The sequence below is a fragment of the Podarcis liolepis genome (genome assembly GCF_965112155.1).
Source record: "Podarcis liolepis genome assembly, chromosome: 1".
Lineage (NCBI taxonomy): Eukaryota > Metazoa > Chordata > Lepidosauria > Squamata > Lacertidae > Podarcis > Podarcis liolepis.
This window is the reverse complement of record NC_139554.1, coordinates 50,746,603-50,763,361: the sequence shown is the minus strand read 5'-3', so window position 1 is coordinate 50,763,361 and position 16,759 is coordinate 50,746,603. Positions and strand designations below refer to the sequence as shown.

Sequence of the window (16,759 nt, the reverse complement as noted above, 5' to 3'; positions counted from 1 at the left end):
CAAACAAAGAGCCTCTCAAGAAATTTTGAACCATATGGAATCTGAAAGGGTGGGATGGATGGAATGGCCCTCCCCTTATTCCCAGAAGTTTAATTTACTAGATAAGACAAAGCAAACTATCCCCATATCATGTCTACTCCTATTCAATGGGTCTTACTCCCACATAAATGAGGTTAGGAACACATTATTAGTAAGTGGACAACAATATTATTATCATTATAAATATGTGCCCAGATTTTATTTGGCATACCTATTCACAGACATCACGCTCTTGGTTATAGTCTTCTTATACTAACAGCATACACAAAAAGTAGACCAGCTCTATACCTTTTCATCAGAATGCCACAGAATAAATAGTGGTAGACTTCCATATGTTGTTAGCCTACAACTCCCATCAGACCTAGCCATCAAGGATGATGGGAGTTGTAGTCCAACAACATCTCAAGGACATTGTGTTGGCCATCTCTATGTTAGAGATCAATAAGGCAAGAAAGTCCCTGAAAAAGAATATGCTTATTTAGCTTACTACAGCACCCTTTAAAATCCAAGAGCACGCTGCTATAAGCTTGATCTAGACAAACATTAGATCATTATTGCATTAGGTACTAACAAATACCAAATTCAAGGTCCATGAACCACCTCTATAGAAATTCTGTCATCACAAAAAAACTCATTTTATCTACCTTCTACCTACTCACACACAAAGTACTTTCTAGTTGGCTGTGCAATATTCGTATATATTGCCAAAGTTTTAATATGCACCTATTAGGATCCTAATTGAATCTGAACTGCTCTTGAGAAGTTTTACAGCCCAGAACATGAACAAGGCACCCTATAATTGAATTAGAGGGACCTGCAGCAAACTGATCATTAGCTTGTCAGAATGTTAATTTTTAAGAGAAAAAGAAACAGAAACACTTATGCTTTTGAAAAGAAGTTTTCAAAAATTGGTCTGCCTATCCTTGTTCTTGAATTCAATTCTAGGATTTCCCTGCCTGCAGCTTTCTTTCCAAAAGATTGTGCTATCAGTAACAACAAAAAATGTGCACAAATGGATAATACAGTCATTCTGGAGACTATCTTTGCGTTTATAGATTATAGCCATGTCAGTTTTGATTTTCATACCCATCCTAGCTCACCTATATAAGTATCAGATTCAAAAAAAGAGGAGCAGGAGATCCTTACCTGCCAAAACCCTGTTAACAGAGGAATGAGTGGCCAAACCAGGCTGTCCCCGCTCATGGAAAATCCCAGCATAAGGCAAGTACTCTGGCAGCAAGAAACGCCTAGAAGGGGAGACAGAATCCATGAAAAATACTGCCAGACCACTGAGACCAGGGTTAATGCGATGCCACATGTGCAGGCCTTACCTGGGGACAAAGCGCCCAAGGGATGGGGCAGACATGCGGGCATTCCGAGGAGCTCGATGTCTTGATCTGTCTCCATTGTCCCTTAAGGAGGAATAAAGAATATGTTAATTACAGATTCCATATTGTCAAGTTAAGATACGAGAACTCTTCTAAGCCAGCCACAATGATCAATACAGAACCAATGTCAAGCAATCTGCTTACAACTTTTAAAAATCTACTCCCATTTCTACTGCACTACAGTAAAGGTCACCAATTTAATACACTGATCTCACTCATGCCTCACATGGGAGCAAGAAATAGGACAAACTGTGGAATAATCCACTACTCCCTCCATAATAATCTGGACCAATATTCCTATTTTCACAATTTTCCTAAACAAAATATTAAAACTGAGGAGAGACAGGAGAGACACTTGTTGAGTCTTAAGTCATTCATTCATACAAGGTTCGTATACAGGATTCAACGTCAGTTCTTACTTAGTGTTCATTTAATACAGCAATGCTGTATCCTGAAGGATAGCTGTACATTTCTCAGCCAGCACCAGGCACAAGCTAGTGGTGCCTTAGTGCACCTTCTCAAAGTGACACTCAAGTTAGCGGCTCACCACTGCCTTTCCCATAGCTCTGCAGGAGCATCTGGGTGATCACTGATGGAAGGTGGAACAGCAAAGCAGTTTCAACATCCTTATGCCTGTTTGAGTGGTTCTATGGTATGAAAACATTCAGCATTTAACAGCAACAATAAAAGGAAATGGAGAAGCTGGTGTTGCTATGTTGCCAGCTCAAGGTTAGTTCAGCCCCTTCAGAAAATAAAACTCAAGAACCTTCCAACTGCTCCAAATTGGTAGATGGCATTTATGTAGCATATCAACACTGCCAAGAGAGGGCAAGGAAAGCAGATGTTAAGATTGCAGTGTAAAGACAAAACAATGCATCTCAGGTTTTTAAAGTGCTATAGTAAATTTAATAGCTTAATTTTTACTCTGACAGAGTTCAATAGGACTGTTACCCTAAACATTGAATATACAAACATTGAATAAATTATGTATGTAAGCTTACAAACATTGAATAAATTATGTATGTAAGCTTGCAAAGGCAATTTAGCAGCAAAATGGCAATTAACAGGACATAGTATACTGCAATATTTTGAAGGTTTCCCCAAGAACATAAAAAGATGCTACAGGATAGGAATCTTAGGGGTTTCCTGCCCCTAAGCTGTAACCCAGGGCGTAGAAACTGAGAATCCATCTGAATCAAGTAATACCTGAGGGCAGGAATCTACTGTAAAGATAGCCATTGGGTTTCCCCAAGTAATAGGGTAAAATGCAAATCCCTGGGATAAATATCCCAAGAGACATAAAAGAACAGGAAAACCAGCAACCAACTGGCATTTTGACATCTAAAAAAAGGCCACTCGAGGTCAGAGTACCAAAAGCAGGAAAGAGAAATAAGAAGGAAAAATCAACAGTCTTGCAGAATGTAGGCAGAGAAGGATCCCTTAGACTGAGCAGAGGTTCTCAAAACTTTCTATCCCCAGGGCTCACTTGAGAACACTGAAAATTACGGATGCCCACCAGTAACAACAACATGGCTCTCCATAGAGTGAACCAATCACAAAATTATGGCTGATTGAGGTCGAACTTGCATATTTGGAAATTGCTATTTTTCTCCTCATAGGATTATCTTGTGGTAGGGACTTGTATAGTTCAGCTTTCCTTATGCTAAGTCAAAATACTGGAAGGAATTCAACATCACACTATAACAATTGTTTTGTTGGGGTAAGCATTTCAGCTTTCCAGAAAAAATGATCCTTGCTCTCCCTGGCCCTCAGGTGTTCCAGGGGTTCTTCCAACCCCATGAGAGCCAATTTCATAGGGCACAGTGGAGGAGATGGGGGAAAGCCCCATTGTGCAATCAGAAATCCTGGAGCAGCACTTTTGCTTATTGGACTCATTAGTTGAATCATGCTCACAGGTTCTGAAGATACTGTGCCTCATTCTCTTCATCTTAGGCAGAAGTTGCTGATCCAGAAGATGATCAAAACAATGAAAGCTTTTTATTTTATATTTTCGTCCTGCTGCAATATGCCTCAAAGTATTTTTACTCCGCTCCTGCTATTTCTTCTCCACTTCCCCTTTCATATTTAATTTGTACCGCAGTCTTCCAGGAGCTTCTGAGTTTTAATCAATATTCCCCACTTTCCCTCCCTCCTCCTTCTTCTTCTTCTCCTTCTTCTTCTTCTGTTGTTATTGTTGATGTTGTTAAAACCAGTGCTCTGCAGCTCAGAAAACTGAAGCCATTCAAAAACTGCCTGCTTTTTATAGAGGGCCCTATAAATAGCTAAAAGAATGAGATATTCATGGAAGTTCTTAACCAATTTTTCCAGCAAGTTTATTTTTTAAAAAATTATGTCTTTAGAATTAAATCACACTTCCATGTTCAGCCCTTTTCAAGAAAACAGCTGGATGCGTGGCAGTTTGTTACAACGTTCTGCCCTGGGCCCAGTATTACTGTCACCAAGAGAGATATACAAATAAAAGTGTTGACAAGACTCTTAAAGGTATTTAACTTTCATTAAATACCTATAAATGAACCTGTCAAGAACCACTGTTGGCAGGACTGGCAGCAACAGCAGCAGATATAGTCTATACTTATAATATTTTATTCTCTTGCCAAATGTGCATTTTTTTATTTGATTTCCTTTTGAAACGTTTAAATTAACTTTGTTGCATTAAATGTGCATTCTGTAGTTGACCTCTGTATTGTGTCTTCTGTATACAGTGTCTTCTTAATGGTCTGAACTATAAAGTTAAAAGAAGTACCACAACTTAAATATTTTAAATACCTAAGTTTTTTGAACTGACCTAACACTCTTGTCAACCCTTTTTTAATATCCCTCTTGTTGTTAGTAACTTCCCTTCATTCAAATCAAAATGGCTGAAATGTTAAGTCCACTCTAATATTCTTAGGTTATCAGGTTCCCTTCTTTAAGCAAAAGGAGGATTAATCTAAACTACTAATTTATACAACTAGCCAATTAATACAACCGCTATGCATCTAAAGCCAAATCATCAGAAAGTCCATTTAAAGGGAGAGGCATCTTAACAGATTAATCTTAAATAGATTTTCCTCCCCAAATTATCTAAAAATTGTGCTGATCAGTTAAAAGGAAATAATTAAGTTAAAAATAAACTTTTAAAACAATTGCTAAGATTTTGAAGGATTTATCACCATGGAGAGGAAAGAAGAGAGAAGTATGCTGAATAAAAGAACATTCAAATTACACTAAAGCATTTTCTGTGGAAGCAATCTCCCAAGAGATGGACTAAAAATGTAATAAAATTTAAGAGGAGGGGGAGAACACTAGAAAAATGCAAGGAACAATTTCATATTGGCTGTAAATATGCTAGTAGATTAGAGTCTCCTCTTGCCACTCGAATCTCATTTTCGTACCAAATTTAATTTATAAAGTAGCAGCCAGGTAGAGCCTGATTGCCATGCTCACCAAGTTTTAGGTAGCCTTTCCCACTTGTGAAATGTCATTCCCTCCCTACCTGTGACATGGGAAACACCAAACTTGCCAATTTATCAGTTAAAGTTTTAAGCCAGCAGGGCTGCAGATAGTGGGTTATTAATGGTTCTCGCAAAGAGCTGGGGAAAAACACTAAACTACAGCCTTGATTACGTCTCACATGGCCATTTAAAGAATAAAAAGATTTCTACAACATAGAAAAGCACTTCACAAGATCAAGTACCTCTGACAAGTACCAAATACAAGAGGATTCATCACCTGGTCAAATGATATGCAGTGCAGCAGAGCCCTGCTAAATGCCGAAGATGAATTGCTATAGGAAAGCCAATTTGAAAAAATGAAGTCACAAGTCTGCGTCCTGACCCAGAAACTAAATGAGTCTCCTCTGATCCTACTTGTCTCACTGATAAATAATTAGCAAGACAACAATGAACTGTTATATTCAACTGCAGCAATGGGTCACTGGATACCATGGCAATTGGAAATTTTCTAAAGGGAAAAGCAGAACACTTGGCAAAAACACACCCTTAAAAAGCTGAAGTGTTAATAGACACCATATGAAGGCAGCATCAGTACAGATTAAAATGGTAATAGGGATGTTCCTCTAAAGAGGGAGCTTGCAATGGTGAACAGATACTCTTCCCTTATTTGTCTGAAATCGTCCTCTCCCCTGCCCTACCTCACAGCAAGCAGGTAGCAACTGTGGCTGGCAGGGAAAATCAGCAAATATTGGACAGCAGACTCTAGCAGAGGGCTTCAAATGGTCAAAGAGCTAGAAAGAACGATTTCTATCCCTGCAGGTCTAGTAAAAAGAATTGAGATCACTTGTTTAAGTCTCCACAAAAACCAAAGAAAGGAAGATTTAGTCCGTAGAAACAAAAGAATGTTCTTTTCAGAATTCATTAGAAGTTCTAGATTTTGGTTACTTCCACATCTACTGCTAATAGAATTCCATGGGGGGCGGGGAGCAGGCCGAACAAGTTCTGTGCAAATTAAAAAATACTAACTTGTACTATACAAAGAACATAGGAGGAAATTCAAATTCAGTGAACATCCCGCCAGCACAAGCACTGCAGCTTGCCAGGTGGAACAATTCTCTGTTTTGGAAGCTCTCTTGCCCCCGCAACCCAGGGAGCACTGGGAAAGAGGAAGGGGGAGGCCCCACTGTGGAAGCAGAAGCCCCAGTGCAGTAGTATACACGCCTACCTCATGTTTAATGGGCTTACTCCCAGGTAAGTGGTTAAAGGACAGCAGGCTAGGCTTTGGTCTTGGGTTGGGATTGAGGAAAACAGGATTCTTGTGTCTTTAACAGCTGTATCTCCACAATCAGGACCAGCAGGATATAGCTGACTTCCTATGGTAAATATGAGGTTGCCCAGGATAAGGGAGAAGCAGCAGCAACTGTATTCTCTCTAATTCTGTGTTGTGCCATTTTGTGACTGCTGCCCACTGCACACTCAAAGTTCAAAATGGTCCACTGGTCCAGAAAAGCTGGCAAGACCTGGTATACCCCATTCACAACAGAAAACCACTCAGAATGGTTAATTTGTCTCATATATGTTAGATAAATAGGCCCACCTTGTATTCAAAAAAAGGAAAGGCACAAAATAGTTTGGCTATAAAGCATCATTTGAAGAATATGAAAGTAACTTAGATGTCATACAACCACTGATCCAACAACCAAATGAATGAGAGGGCATGAAAAGTAGAGGAGATACAATTTCCAAAAAAAAAAATATTTTATATGAAGTGGCTTCTATTAAGTAGCTCACTCTTGAATGCAGGAATGTTTTATGAACCAGTGATGAAAAATTTCAGAGGTTTTCAGACAGAGCAACTCATGGTCCTGAGAATCTGTATTTCAGTGTGTGTCAAAACACAATAAAATCTGCATATTTTCCCATCGCTTGCTGAAGACAGATGGCAGAATTCAGGACATTGCCATATTTATATGTGTAAATTCTCAGTCTAAGAATGTAACCTTTCTGTGCTCAAGGAAACTACTTACAGCAGGTCCTGTGAGATACTTAGGAACAATTATGTTACTGCATAATACTTAACATACATGCAAGAAAAATTAGATTATGAGCTTCACAACTCATGCACCTAATACTAAAAATGTGCTGGAGAATTCTGGAAAATCCCATGAATGAAACTCTGAAAGCTGGCTGTGCATGACAGTGATTTCTTGGAGAAAATAATAATTTGAAGGTTATGTTGAAGAGATTTTTCCCATTCCCAAACAGATATAGATCTAGTCAGTGTTCGAAGGAGCATTTTGCAACAGCGAATTTCATTAGCATGAGCAGTTTCTGAGCTCTGGATACAGTACTGTGCCCAAGATTTCAGATTAAAACTAGAATGGAAGGAAAGGAAAACAGTTTTCTGCATCCCTACTTTCAGCTACTTTCTGAAGACTGGAGAAGAGACCCTCTTAAGAATATTAGGGGGGTGGGCAGGGGAAGGACTAGACCATGTGAAAAATGAACGTAATATTTTAGCTGCAGTTCATTCATTTTCAGCTTCATATTCTGGTTATAAAAAAGTGCACCTAGACATTCCGTTGTAGGTTTAAGGTGCCATTTACTGTAGATCCTAGCTTTCATATCTCAGTTTCTAACACTAATCTAGTCAAACTGTAGGTCTGTGTCTCTCTCTCCTTTTTAAAATCCAGCATGGTATAGGAGCTAGATAAGAGACTGGAATATGGGAGGCTTACGTTCAGGTTCTCCACTCCTCAATAAAGTGGGCTAGGTAACTTTGTGTAAAGAACTCTAAGCCAACCTCATGCAGGATACTGATTTAATAATAGACCATCTTGGGTGCTTTGGCAGAAAGGTGGTACATGTAATAATAAATAGGTGTAAAGTAATAAACAGAAGAGTGTAGCAATAAGTATTATCCTGACCAGCAATGTATGAAGTTTCAGGAACAGAAACTGTTCTCCCAAACACCAGAAGCAACACCGCCTACTACCTAAAGAAGGATGTGTACAATATTGCTGCTATCACACAAGAATGATCACTTGGAAAAGATGAGAAAAGTCTGTATCATATTAGAATGTAAGAAAAACCCTGATGGATTAGACCAAAGGCTTAGTCAGTTCAGCATTTTGTTCCCACTGTGGTCAACCAGATGCCAATAGGAACCACTTTATGGCTAGTGCTCCCCAGCAACTGATACCCAGAGGCATACTGCCTCCGCTACTGGAGATGGCTATATAGCCATTATGACTAGCAGCCTTGACAGCTTTATGCTCCATGACTATCACCTTTCCACTCTATAAACAGGTTGTATAATAATTATCCATAATTTATATTTTATATAAATAAATGCAAAAAATGAAAAAAGAAATTCAGAAACACAAAATCTTCAATGCGGAAAGGAAAGGTTCCACCTAAAAGGGCCCCTCTACCAGTTTCCCCATCAGCCAAGAAGGGTAACTGCATAGAAGATAATACCTCAAATGCATAGAGGAGCAGAGATCACAATGGAACATTTGTTACCAAAAAGCACAGCTAGTGCATAGGACACAAATGCACTCCCTTCCCTACTCAGCATGAAATAAAAGGCAGTTTGGGTATGGCTGACTGAATCACTTTCCTGAATGGACCCCTTCCCTGCTTGAATATTATCTGCAGGGGAACACATTTCTCCACAGGTATCTGCCTAGCCCTGTGAATGAAGAATGTACCAATTCTTTTTAGCAGTCAAGCCCCCTTCCCTAGAGGATGAATAGGAGGCAGTAATGGAAATAACTGAGGGTTGCTCTTGCTGAGCTTTCCCCATCACAATAGGCCTCAGCAGGCTGCCTCACTCCTACTCCTCCAGCCTGCAGTGCTGCTTAGGGAAAGCTATTAGGCGGCTGAGGCTTCTACATATCTCCCCTCATTTACATCTTACACAAACAAAACCACAATGAAAGGGGGAAGACACACTCATTCCCCTGCGCTTCCGAGTAGTTAATTGCTAGAGCATGAAATGACAGCTCCAAAGAACAAGGGTTCTGCCTCCACCATAAATTCTCTCCCCAGAAGGTTATTTCCTGCTGCTCTAGGAGGAGCCCAGTTCAGACTACCTGGTTCAACTGGAATTCAAGGGTATGAGCAGTTTAGATTATTACCTGAGCTGATGGCACTATAGAATCAACATGGATTGTGATGGAGTACTCCATCTACTCAGTCCCAGCTGGAGAGCATTTTTGAGGAGGTAAGAAATATCTATCCCAGTCAAGCAGTTTACAGGTCAGATGATTGCTAAGAACCACAGAGAAGACTATTGTGGAGACACGCTGTACTGTACTTGTACTTTGAGATTAGAACTGCCACAAGAAAGATCACTTGAAATTGTCCTTATTGGCTTAGAAACTAAATAAACAGGAAGCAAAACAAAAACAACACTCATTCACTTAAAAAGCAAAGAGTCTTGTGGCACCCTAAAGACTAACATATGAAGTAGATTCTAGACAATGAATAAAAATGTTAGCTTTTAGGGCACTACAAGATGCTTTATCGTTGATGTAAATTGTTACTTATCTGTTTGTCATCAAGAAATTCAAGAAGCAAAAGTACCAACTTAAGGAGGCAGCAGGGTTGCACGTATTCATTATGAAAGCCGTAACATAAAGAGACTGAGCAAATCAGATAGGGATATCTAGCCAGCCTGGAATTACTGTACTCTTCAGCTCTGATTAGGGGGCTTTTTACACTGGATCAATATTCTCAGAATATATGAATCTAAAGCCCTATTTCCAAAAAGTCATTTTCTCTTCTTTCAGCCCCCTGCTCATACAACAACCACAACTATGGGTTACTGTGGCAATGAACATTACCATTTATCAGGTGTGCTCTACACTTTTGATAATTATAAGTACTGTAGCATATTAAAACATATGACTGCATTAATACATTCAGGGAACTGACAGAAGCTTTAGTTAAATAAGTGATTCTTAAGGAAAATATGAATAGACAACAGAACACCAGAATGACCATTCTCTTCCATTGCACCAGTACTAACCTTGGAAAGCTGAATAGGGTTCAAGTTTAGCCAGCTAATGTGTCTACTTACCCATCCAAATGCACAACAACTTGAAAAGTTGCAGCAGTTGCCTTCCATTTATTAAAAATAGACTGGTTAATGTGTTCAGTTATTGAGGAAGGATTCATCTAACAAGCTGCATCAGTGCAAGATGAGGGATTCCACTTACTCCACAAGGCTTCTCCTCCGCTGGCCTCAAACTGGCTATAGCAGGAGGTTGGGAGAACCCCCAGAACAGCATGCAGCAGGAGGAGAGTGGGGATCATTCCATCTGGCAAGTTGCAGCACTAGTTGATTTTCACCCATGGTCTTTGAGAAGTATGAATGAAACCTACTATCTTATTAAAAAAAAACCTCAAGGTGCTTATGAACAGAAGAAGAGAGGAAAAGTCAAGCATGGTGAAATAAGAAGAATGGACACTTACTCAAAGTCTTCAAATTCCAGATCATTTCCTTCTACAGATGGACCTGTATTCTCAGAAGTGGAAGCAGAAGATGAAGATGAACGGAGCCGATTCTGCTGGTATCGCATGGAGCGCTGACGAATACTATCTCTGCGTGAAAGATACTGGATCATTCTCTGGGCATAATAAGCAGCAGGAGACAACCTGAAAATATGAGAGACCATTGTTAGTTCAGAAGCAAGTCTCACCAAATACAACTGAACTTGCTTTCCCATTAAATGTTTAGCATTGCAACTTTATTGTCCAAATCTGTATCTGCAGTTAAAAGATTTCTCCCACTTCCTGAACTTTGCTGTATCCATAATTCATACAACCAATATCTAAGGTAGGTCAGTGTTATTACCCTTATTATTACCCTTATTACTTTTGTTGTTAAGGAGTAGAGACTGAGAAATAGTGAATTGCCATCTAAGTGAGTTCACCAACCAAGGTGACATCTACAGTTCATATTTCCAACTTTCATTCTTGGCTGCCCTGTTGACAGCCAGCTGGGACAAATAAAAAAGTGTCTCAGACCCCATAAAATTTACTTTCCGTTTCAGTCTCTCCTCACCCCACTAAAATATAAACAAAAATTCAGCCAACTACCTGGATTTCTCTCCCCGCCCTCCCCAATTTTCTGCTCTTTCTTTCCCTTCCTATTCCTCATCCCTATAAATATGTAATGCATGGAGAATGTTGATTTATCTTTTGATGTTAAAAAATGAATCTCTTAACCTGTTTTCTACAAGTTCAGGTAAGATCTATGTTTAAACAAATGATCTACCACCATCATGCCTAGTTTGGTCCTAACTCTTTGCTCAGACAGAATAGTTCCCATCAGCTATATCCAAGGAGTCAATAACTACTGGTCACGATGATTATATCCTGCCTCTAAATATCAGTTGCTGGGGAGAGCTATTGCTCACAAGCAGAACTTCCTAAAGGCACTTGGTTGGCCTCTATGGAAAAGAGGGCTGAGGACTAGATGGACCTTTGATCTGAACTCCAGGGCAATTTTTGTGTTCTTGTGTAATAGACATTTCCTTACATTTAGAAAATAAATAATTCAGATTCTTGTAACTCAAATCCATTGGTTTGAGTCAAAGAAGAATAGTCATGAACTGACCACTGAACCTACCATCCAATAACATTAGTGTATCCAAGACTGGCATATATTGGCATCTCTTAAGAAATACACTTGTATTCCAGAATTTAGCTGTCCTTTGCAAAACACATTATTTGTTTGTCTTTTTTGGTAATCATTCTTTATATATGTGCAATGACAGACCTAAAGTGCTGTCAGGATGGAGAACTCAAACAGGCCAATTATCCTGTAAGCCTTCTGTTTAATTGTAAGCAAGCGGCAACAAATTTTAAGAATTTTTTTTGTAGGTTAGGAAGAACAGATTCTTAAGTATTTTTATTTCAAATCCCAGTGATTTGTGACATTTCAGGAATAACTGTCAGCAATTCTTTTTTGCCAATTCCTTTATCACTCTAATTATATCACCTTTCATATGGTCAATTTTTCAACACTCTCATTTGATTCCAACAATAGTTACAAAGTTCCCATTATCTCAAAAAAAGCCAACCTTGCCTTCTCCTCTTTGAACAGAGATTTAAATCAATCACTTTAGACACAATTGATTTTATCTCGGCCATATATGGATCAGCCTACTTTTTCTGTAGGATTTGCCCTGCTACCAATTCATTCACACAAAGCTTTTTTCATTACTCATGTTACATTGCGTTTTTCTTTACTTAACCATCTATCCTCCTTTCCATGTCTTACTTGTCTATGCCTAGTAAGGAGTTTTTGTGAATTTTTTTACCAGTAATATTCAGTTTTTTCAAGCTACACTGTTCACTTTATTCTTTGTAGAGCTGTGTTTTTCAAAAAGCTCTGTCATCAGTGGCACCTTAATTATAGCACCCAAAGAATTTCCTACATCAACACTTCCTCTCATTACCTTATTATTTCTTAATTTTTTCAAAAGATGCTTTCTACAAACCCCTCTTTCTGCACTCTGAATTCCCATGTCTTACTCGGATCCAAATAAGTCATCATCAACATTATTCCTTGTTACTACATCATTCATTCCCATCCTATTAATAATGCAGCATATCTAAGAAGACTTATGTGCTTCTGATCACAGAATTATCTTGCACATTATATAAGGAGTTCATATTCTCTATTTAGCTCTATAGATGCCTCTACTCTTTCACTAACACTATTCAAAACAGGCTCTGCACAGTCCAAACCACTGCAGGAGATGGTTCCTTAAACACAAATCCCTATTGCTTTTTATAGCAACAACATAGTTGGTATGTCATCTGTAACTATGAACAAGAAGCAGCTTTAGGCCTAGAAAAGAGTATGAAACTTTTTCTTCTTCTTTTTGCAACATGGAAGTGAAAAGCAAAGAAACTGACAGGCAAGGATAACAACGAACCAATGTGAACGAATGCTAGTAGTATATATACTTAGTTTCCATTTCAGACTCATTTCAGGGAAAGGAGAAATGGCTTAAGCTAAAGGCTTTATGGAACAAGTGTGTCTTGAAGGGAGAGACAACAAACAGAGTAATTTTCCTTTGCATTCTCTTCTTCTCTCTAGGTATGTCTTTTTCTTGTGTAAAAGGAAGAGTCAGAGCCTTAATACAATGAAAAGAACATCACATACTCCTCTTATTTTGTGGTTCACAGGAGCCCACAAAGTTATCTCTGGGTTCAATTCTGTCCTTACCTAGCTGGATCAGGATAGATTGGATGTTCCCGAGATCCTGCCCCATCATAACGGGATAATGAAATGAGTGAAGACTCCAATAACCTCCTAGGGAAGAAAACAAAAAGCTTTAACTGGAAAGTTGAAACTACTAGCATCCCATTCTTGACTTCTCTCAAATTAAAATGTCAAAGTCCATATATTATTTGGTATTTTTTTACCCACCCACCACATCTTCATAGCCAATGTAACAATGGTAGAACTCAATTAATTTCATCTTCTAGTGAAGTCATGGCCCAGTTTCTTTCACTGTTCACGATATTAAGAGCCTTACAAGTAAAAAAAAAGGACCTTTATAATCTAATATTCAATGAAGTACCATCCTCTATGGGTTATTTCAGCACAATGTCAACAAACACAGATTACCACACAATGCACATAGGCTGGGAGCATGGAAATAAATCAGATTATATTCAATTTCCAGATACCACTCCCTCACAGGGCTGTTTCAGATGTTAAAGTTCCATTAAAAGCATTAATGGAATACATATACATATACATATTAATGGAATACATACACTTGCAATCTAACACTTTCTCCCCTGTACACACACAGTTGGAATAATATTTGCCATGGTTCCTCCACTGAATACACATCTCAGGAACAGGTAGCAAAAGAAATGCACATGGAATTGTTGGGTGTACATAGTTGCTGCCACTGCCACCCCACCCAATGATTCATGTTAATTTTGTGTGAGCCACTTACATTACTTAAAACTATTTAGTATTCCACTAACAATCACAAAAAATATTACTTTGTTTTTTGTCCAGCCAGCCAAAATTACCAAATACCATAATGGACATACAAACAAATTATGCAAGGCTGCTGTTAAAGGGATTGTTCTACATCAAGTAAAGTCTATGGGCTGCATCCAACATTATCTGTACATACACTAATGCAAGTGCTCTTGTGCTAGCAGACAGTTCACCTTTATTGTTGCACAACAGAGAGATCCAATACCACAGTTGTGCTTCTAGAGACTGATGGATCTATTGTGCAACCAAATTACCAGCAATCTGCTTATGCATTCTTTTGCAGAACATTATGCTGATGTAAACAATTCATCAGGAAAACAAGTATACCACTTAATGACTTTAACTTAGTGCTACATTCCTTTAGCAGGTTTGTCAGACCTGGAAAATGGTTAAATTTATTAGGTTTAAGATTAAACATTAAACTCTTGGGCTGGGGTATTGTTTAGGGGAAGGTTGTTGCTGTTATTTATATTAATTGTTTGTATCTTTGTTTTAGATCTTATTATGATTTATGTGGAAATTTTTCGATTTCATTGTGTGTTTTTATGTTTATTGTTTATGACTACTTTTGTTATGTTTGTAATCATGTGTTTTTTCATGTTGCAAGCCGCCTTGTGCATGGTTTGAACTATGAAAAGGCAGCATACAAATAAAATGATGTATGTATGTAAACATCTCCTCCCATATGATTTTCATTGAAACTTTCTTGGGAAAGTCATCTTTAGATTTGCTTTATGGTACTTTGTTTATTATGTTTTATTTTATTATACATTCCTTGCTGTATCCTTTGATAGAGAGAAAAGACAGCTAGATAGACAGGCAGGCAGGCAGATAAGATAGATAAGCCATTAAACATAAGGAACTCTTGATTTCATAATAACTGACCATAGTGTAGCATGGATCTGGATTAATATCATATCGCCATATTAAAAATGCAAATATTTGCATAAATGAACAAGCTCAACATAACCTAGGAGTCTCTGGAGTTTAATGATTCAGCGAAACTGGCTGTTAACAGAAAAAAGCAACCATGTTCTTTCAGAGAACAAAGCTTTCACATAGAACTACATTCTATGTACATACAATTATTTCAATTACATGTGAGTTGCACACACAGCTATCATGGATAAGGATAGATAATTTTGTATATATAATTTTTATTAATTTTTCTGTTTATCTATTTAAAATACTTATTTTACATCCTTAAGATATCACTGACTTCCCTTCTTCTCTTTCCATGGTTCATTTTACATATCATAAATCCCTGCATATTTTACAAAAACTATACCATTTAGTATTCCATTACTGTATCCATCAAAACTTATTTACACTGTTGAATTTATCTTAATGCTGCCAGCGTTTTCAGCTGTACACAATTATTTCCCATATATTCAATAAACGTTTTCCAATCTTCTTCAATCTTGTTCTCTTATTCCAGGGGTCGGCAAGGTTTACTTCGCCTGGGCCCGTTCGCTCCAGCAGAGATCCCTCTGTGGGCTGGATCACACGCCCGCACTCGTGATTTCTGGCATCTGCGTCTGCGCAGACACGATTTTCAGCACCGTGGAAGCGAGTCCCCGCACTGGTTTAGCGCAGCGCACGGAGATTCGCCAAGCGGGCGGCTCAGTTCAGGGGCAACTCATGGGCCAGTTAAATGACCCCCGTGGGCCACTTGTGGCCCATGGGCCTTAGGTTGCCTACCCCTTTCTTATTCTATATGATAAGTCTGCAAGTTGTGCATATTAAGGATAGGTAATTTTGGTAATTTGAAAGAGATGACCCTGGCCTCTTTCAGGCCAGGATCACACAAGGCAGTAAACCAAATTCCCTGGTCCTTTTAACTAAGAAAGGAAGTAAAGTCAATGTGTTGTCCAAACTTTGGTTAAACTTTCTCTTCCTTAATCACAAGCCGTAGCCAAGAACAAACCTTGACTTAGTTGCCATGCTACGCTAAACTAAAAAGGACCCAAGAGGAGCAAAGCAGATGCAATCTCTTCCATGGTAGCCCACATGTTCACACTAAGCCATGGTTCAGCTAGGCACTATGTGCATACACAGCCCCTGACATGGTGCATAAAGCAAAATTTGAATGCTAACTAAGTAATGGCCCACTGCAAATATATAATTAGTCTGGAACTGTATTTCACATCTCAGTTATCCTTCTAGATAAAGGATCAGGGACCTTTGGCCCTCCATGGTTAGGGATGATAGGAGCTGCAATTCAGCAACATCTGGAGGACCAAAGCCTGTTCTGGACCATGCACCAATCCTCAAAGGCTCCTTCTTTGGTAGTCTGTTTCTGTTTGAACTGTAAGAGGCTACGGTCTGTAATCTCTACCCCAAAGGATGGCCAGTCCCAATTAACACGACTTCTAACAATCAATACCACAAACAGGCAGCATTAGATGATGTCCAGGTTTCAAAGAACATGAGCACCACTGTACATGTGTAAGATGTACAGAATTGGCTGGGGGAAAGGGATTTCTTGCCCAGGCAAGCAAACCGAGCTAGGCTCACAGAACAGCCCCAGCATCCAACCAGACTTTAGGTCCAAAGAGCCAAGGAGAAGGTTCACTGGATTATTTCATCAGTTCTTGAATTTACTACAAAAGCAAGAAATCTGACATCTGAAGAACCTTAGCAGTTTTAATTCCATCAATCACACTTGCAGACAATGCTTCAGGTTAAGGCTCAGACTGAGATTGGATAGGACATGAAAGAAAATAAAAAAGGGACAAACTTCACAAGGCACTGAAAGAAAAAAATATGACTCATTTACAAAAGTGCCCCAATTTTCTATTTTTGTGCCTAAAAGGTTTCAAGTAATAACGGTT

The 16,759-nt window shown here is 38.7% G+C and overlaps 1 protein-coding gene across 3 annotated transcripts in view; it reads right to left on the bottom strand.

Moving 5' to 3' along the window:
- The window catches only part of AMBRA1 (autophagy and beclin 1 regulator 1), a 153,874-nt gene that overhangs the window by 82,877 nt on the left and 54,238 nt on the right, over positions 1-16,759 (bottom strand). For all 3 annotated transcript variants that reach the window (XM_083462388.1, XM_083462390.1, XM_083462389.1), the window contains 4 exons: positions 13,131-13,217; positions 10,364-10,546; positions 1,371-1,451; positions 1,186-1,286 (listed from right to left, as the gene is read on the bottom strand). In XM_083462388.1, coding sequence (XP_083318514.1) covers positions 1,186-1,286; positions 1,371-1,451; positions 10,364-10,546; positions 13,131-13,217 — 452 coding nt within the window. The remainder of the gene's footprint in view (positions 1-1,185; positions 1,287-1,370; positions 1,452-10,363; positions 10,547-13,130; positions 13,218-16,759) is intronic.